This window comes from Frankliniella occidentalis, unplaced genomic scaffold, assembly GCF_000697945.3.
Source record: "Frankliniella occidentalis isolate FOCC.00 unplaced genomic scaffold, Focc_3.1 Scaffold67, whole genome shotgun sequence".
NCBI classification, from domain to species: domain Eukaryota; kingdom Metazoa; phylum Arthropoda; class Insecta; order Thysanoptera; family Thripidae; genus Frankliniella; species Frankliniella occidentalis.
The window spans coordinates 267,302-271,460 of record NW_026267197.1 but is presented as its reverse complement, the minus strand read 5'-3'; the positions used below and the strand labels follow the sequence as shown (position 1 = coordinate 271,460).

The 4,159-nt window shown below is 53.9% G+C and overlaps 1 protein-coding gene across 1 annotated transcript in view; it reads right to left on the bottom strand.

Annotated features, from left to right (window-relative positions):
* LOC113207739 (5-hydroxytryptamine receptor-like) overlaps positions 1 to 3,715 on the bottom strand; it is a 57,715-nt gene extending 54,000 nt beyond the window's left edge. The window contains exon 1 of the mRNA XM_052268350.1: positions 3,684 to 3,715. Within this exon, the coding sequence (XP_052124310.1) occupies positions 3,684 to 3,688 (5 nt within the window). The 5' untranslated portion in view covers positions 3,689 to 3,715. The remainder of the gene's footprint in view (positions 1 to 3,683) is intronic.
* Positions 3,716 to 4,159: the final 444 nt, after the last annotated feature.

Genomic DNA, 4,159 nt, shown 5'->3' with positions numbered 1-4,159 from the left:
GGGGGAGATGTATAATATGGCAGAGTGGGAGAGACGGTAAAGAAGAGAGAGAGCGCGACGAGCGTGTGCGAATCCAATTGCACTTGGAGCCGGTCCAATTAATAGTCGGAGGCAAACCTTGCCATCCGAGCGTGTGGGCCAATAACTTCACCATTCAGTCGGACCATGCAGGCCCGGTGCCGTTGCACTAATAAGCGAGACGTGTGCGAAAATCGTTTAGTAATTGCTGTTGGCTGCCTTCACACGTTCTTTGCGCCTAAAAAGAGTCCACATATTATACGGCCCGTGGTGACGGCTATTTTAATTGGCAGTCCGGTTAATTCAGGGTACGACAATTTATCCCTCTCCAACTTAGCGTGATGGCTCCGGTGCGGTGACCGCACAATGTGCAACGTTAACTGGCAGGGCCTGGTCTGCTACGGTGCGGTAGGGAATCTCTCTCTCTCTTTCTCTTTCGCGCGTGCCCACGCCCTCTCTATTAGAGAGTCGCAGTCCAGTCACACTCACGAGGGCCGCCACTCTTCCACACACGCCCTGCCGGCCTGGCCTGGGAGGGCGGCGGGCGGAGAGATGGAGGCGCCAACCCGAGGCAAACTGGATTACTGCTCTCTGGATTACAGCCACGGGGGGGCTTATCAGGTTTGGGAGGACAGCGACTGTAAGTGGGGTGGAGCAGAGAGAGAGAGGGGGGGGGGGTCAAAGTTAACTAAAGAAGAAAGGTGAAAGGAGCTGAAGCAAGAAACAGACTGGAGACTGGCTTCGTGTCAGCTCGGTACGTAGGACAAACTATGCACGACTGCTACCAGTTAGGTCGCATAATAACCCCACTTATTCGGCTTATCGATATTCGGTATATTGGAAGTATTTTCCGAGGGTCGCCTGGCCGAGAGGAAGGTTCTGGGGACATACACTAAAAACAGAAGTGAGCAGCTGGCCTGGCATCCACACGGTACCGTTTTCAACTGTATGGTGCACAGTATCAGTTGTTGGACTAGTCCGGCTGGAAATTTGAATACTTTAAATATTCAACAGTAAATTCTTGAACAGAGTGTCCAAAGCTACATGGCTAACCCGGACATTGAACAGTTCAAGTGTTTAACGTTACTGTTAAACAACTTTTGGTGTTCAAAATATTCAGTCAAACCCGTAAAGGTGTGAACGTGGTGTTAATAAGTTGTCGGTGCACGCTAGCTGCACAATTTATTCATCAGTGTTGTGCTCACAAAACTAGCTTCTTCAGGTAACAACATTAGACTTACGCTTTAACGAAAATTTCGTGCAAGAACCGAAAAACACATTTTTGGTCAGGCAACGAAAAAAAAATCATTAAAAACAGGTTTTGTTGAATTCAACAGATGTTGATAGAGTGAAGATTTTTTTCATGTTTTGACGATCTTTTTTTTGTGGGGGGGGCAATGACATTATGATTTTGTTCCCGAAGAAAAGCGGTTTCCTGAGTGAGGGCCACGAATAAAGGGTGGCTTAATTTGGGCGTTTGAAACATGTTGAGAAGCGCAGAAGGGTGCGTACTTAGCGGCGGAGTTGTGTGTGCAAGGGGTAAAGGGGGTTGTTCTATGATGACAATTGTGTAAAGAGGCCGCGTAATTGTCAAGAGTTTAACTGTTTGCACGACCCTTGTGTGGATCACACAACACTCGCGTCATGAACCGGCAAAATATATCCTTTCAGCGTGCGCTGCAACACGCATCTCTCATCTCCATGACAGCGACACGACCTCCTCACCTCCCCCACCCACGCTCCGCTCTGTCTTTCTCACTCCTCGCGTTCCCTCCCGCATTCTAGCCCTCTCGCTCGCTCTCCCTGCCCACACATACTCACGCCCTCTCGCCTTTTCTCCTCTCCGCTTTGCCCTCTCCCATTCATCTATCCGCGCATCGCCTGCGTACCCCCTTTTTTCTCTGCTCTCTTTTCGGCATCAGCGGAGACAGCGGTTCTTATCAGGAGCCAAAGCGCTTTGAGCGGCAGTCCGTATAACAACAGATTACCCTGTCACCGCACTGAATACATAAGCCCGGCCCCAACCCCTGCGCTACGCCGCGTCCTGCCAGAGCAACACCCTCATTGAGGGGAGATGGAGATGATACAGCCGACTTGTCTGGAGCAAACCCTTTTGACGTCCTGACGGTTGTTGTCACTCGCAGACACGAATCAACGACAGGGATCAATTAACAAGAGAATGAACAAATTAAATAAAAGAAAAGGCAAGTCTTGCTGATATAAATGTCAGAGTAGAGGATAAAACTTTCCAGAAACAAAACAACGGTACCGTAGTCTGAAACCAGGACGTTCACTGACAAATTTTTCAAAACCACTTGACAGGGTAGGGGCTGCGTGGTTCGACCGCGCAAAGTTCTCTATTCACCGCGCGCTAAGGCTCCGTTCGACCGCGCGCTCTGGACCGCGGCGCGGTGTGCTTTGACTTACCGCAGCCTCCCCATCCCCTCAACCCCCTGCCCGACCTCTCTGCCCCCTCGCTGGACCGCTGCGCGCGTGCAGATATTGGGGCCATTCAAGGGGCCGACGAGAGAGAGTGTCTGAAGTGTGCCGCAGAGAACTAAGGAGGCAAAACCGCAGTACAGAAAGGAACGGTTTGTTGCGCGCGCACTTTCGAAGGGAAGACGAGAGCGGATTTTATTGCTATTGACATATTTTGGGGGTGAGCAGAGGACGGAGCAGAGGACGGAGCAGGGCAACGAATCAGCGAAACACTTACTCGGGAAAAGAAAGTCCCTTAAAATATATTCCCCCCTCAACGGTGTTCAAGAATCTTATCTTGCTTCCTAAGTATTTCTTGATAAAAAAAAAAAACATGCACTAAAAAAAACATTTTTACAGCGAAAAGATAAAATAAATACTTTCGTATTTGCCTTTCGCCGTGCCAACCACCGATTCCCTTTTCTCGTGTTGGACTTGGAACAGGGTAAGTTTTTCTTTTCTCTCTTTCCCTTATTCTGAGAGGCAGGCAGAAGGTACATTGCTGCGCTGGGTGCGCCCGCCCGCTCGCTCCGCAGACAGGCGCATCAAAGCGGAGCGGACTGATGCGTCTGATGTGTGGCGAGCCAGGCGAGCCATCGGGGGTGGGGTGGAGGCGAGGCGGGGCGGGGCGCCCATCGTGGTGAACAGGAGTTCGACAGCAGACCGACGTGACCGGGGAGCCAATGGCAACAAGGGATGGCCGGCGCGGTCGAGCAGGTCCCGGCGGTGGTGGCCCTGCCTCCTTTTCCTCGTCCCCGCGCACACCGCACCGCACGGCCCTCTCCTCCTTGGCCGCAGCTACCACCGCACGCGGTCCGGTTCGGTTTGGCGCATGTCTACTACAAGGCCGTGGGCGCCAAACACAAAGGAGCTGCTGCTACTGCTAGTGCTGCGCGCGCTGGACGACTGCTGAGTGCTGATGCCTGCGAGGCACAATCCCTCCCCCCTCCCCACTCCTGGAGCTCCCCTTGTCTATCAGCTGTTTCCGGGGTTCCGTCCGGCGGTGCGCGGGCAAACGCAGGCCCCCCACACCAATATCCCAGGCGCGGTGGACCCGCGCCTGGGATAACCGAGGGCGCTTTCATTAGAGACGTGAGGGCCGCGCGATGGAGCAGCGACGTGCGGCCAGCTGGCCTGGTGCAGGCACCACTACCGAGGCCAGCGGGGGCTGCTACCGGTCCACTCACCTCATCTTCACAGCAACCGGCCGAGGCTCCTCCTGCAACACAACAAGGCACGACGTCATCAGCAAAGGGTCTTAAAGCAAATTTAGTACATTTTCCAGGAAGCTCTCACCACTTCACCCTCTCTCTCTCTCTCGCTCTCTGTCTCATCACACTCTCTCGCCCTTTCCCGCCTCCTAGCCTCGTGTCCCTCCCGAGACCAGCTTAGTTTCTCTCGAGCTAAGGTAGACCGGTTCATAATACGAGCTAAGAGGGCTGGGCGGTAATGGTCTTGGACGACTGGTTTGGGCGGGGCAGGCAGGCCAGCAGCCCCCAGATTAGGGCTTGCTTCCACGATCGGGCTGAGCGCGCAGCAGCGACTGTAGGAGGGAGGGGGCTCCAGGGGGCGGCGGCGGCGGCAGCGGCAGCGGAGAGCCGTCCGTTGCTGAATCTCGCGATCTCTCACGTCCTTAACGCCCCATTCCATCCGCAGCACCGAG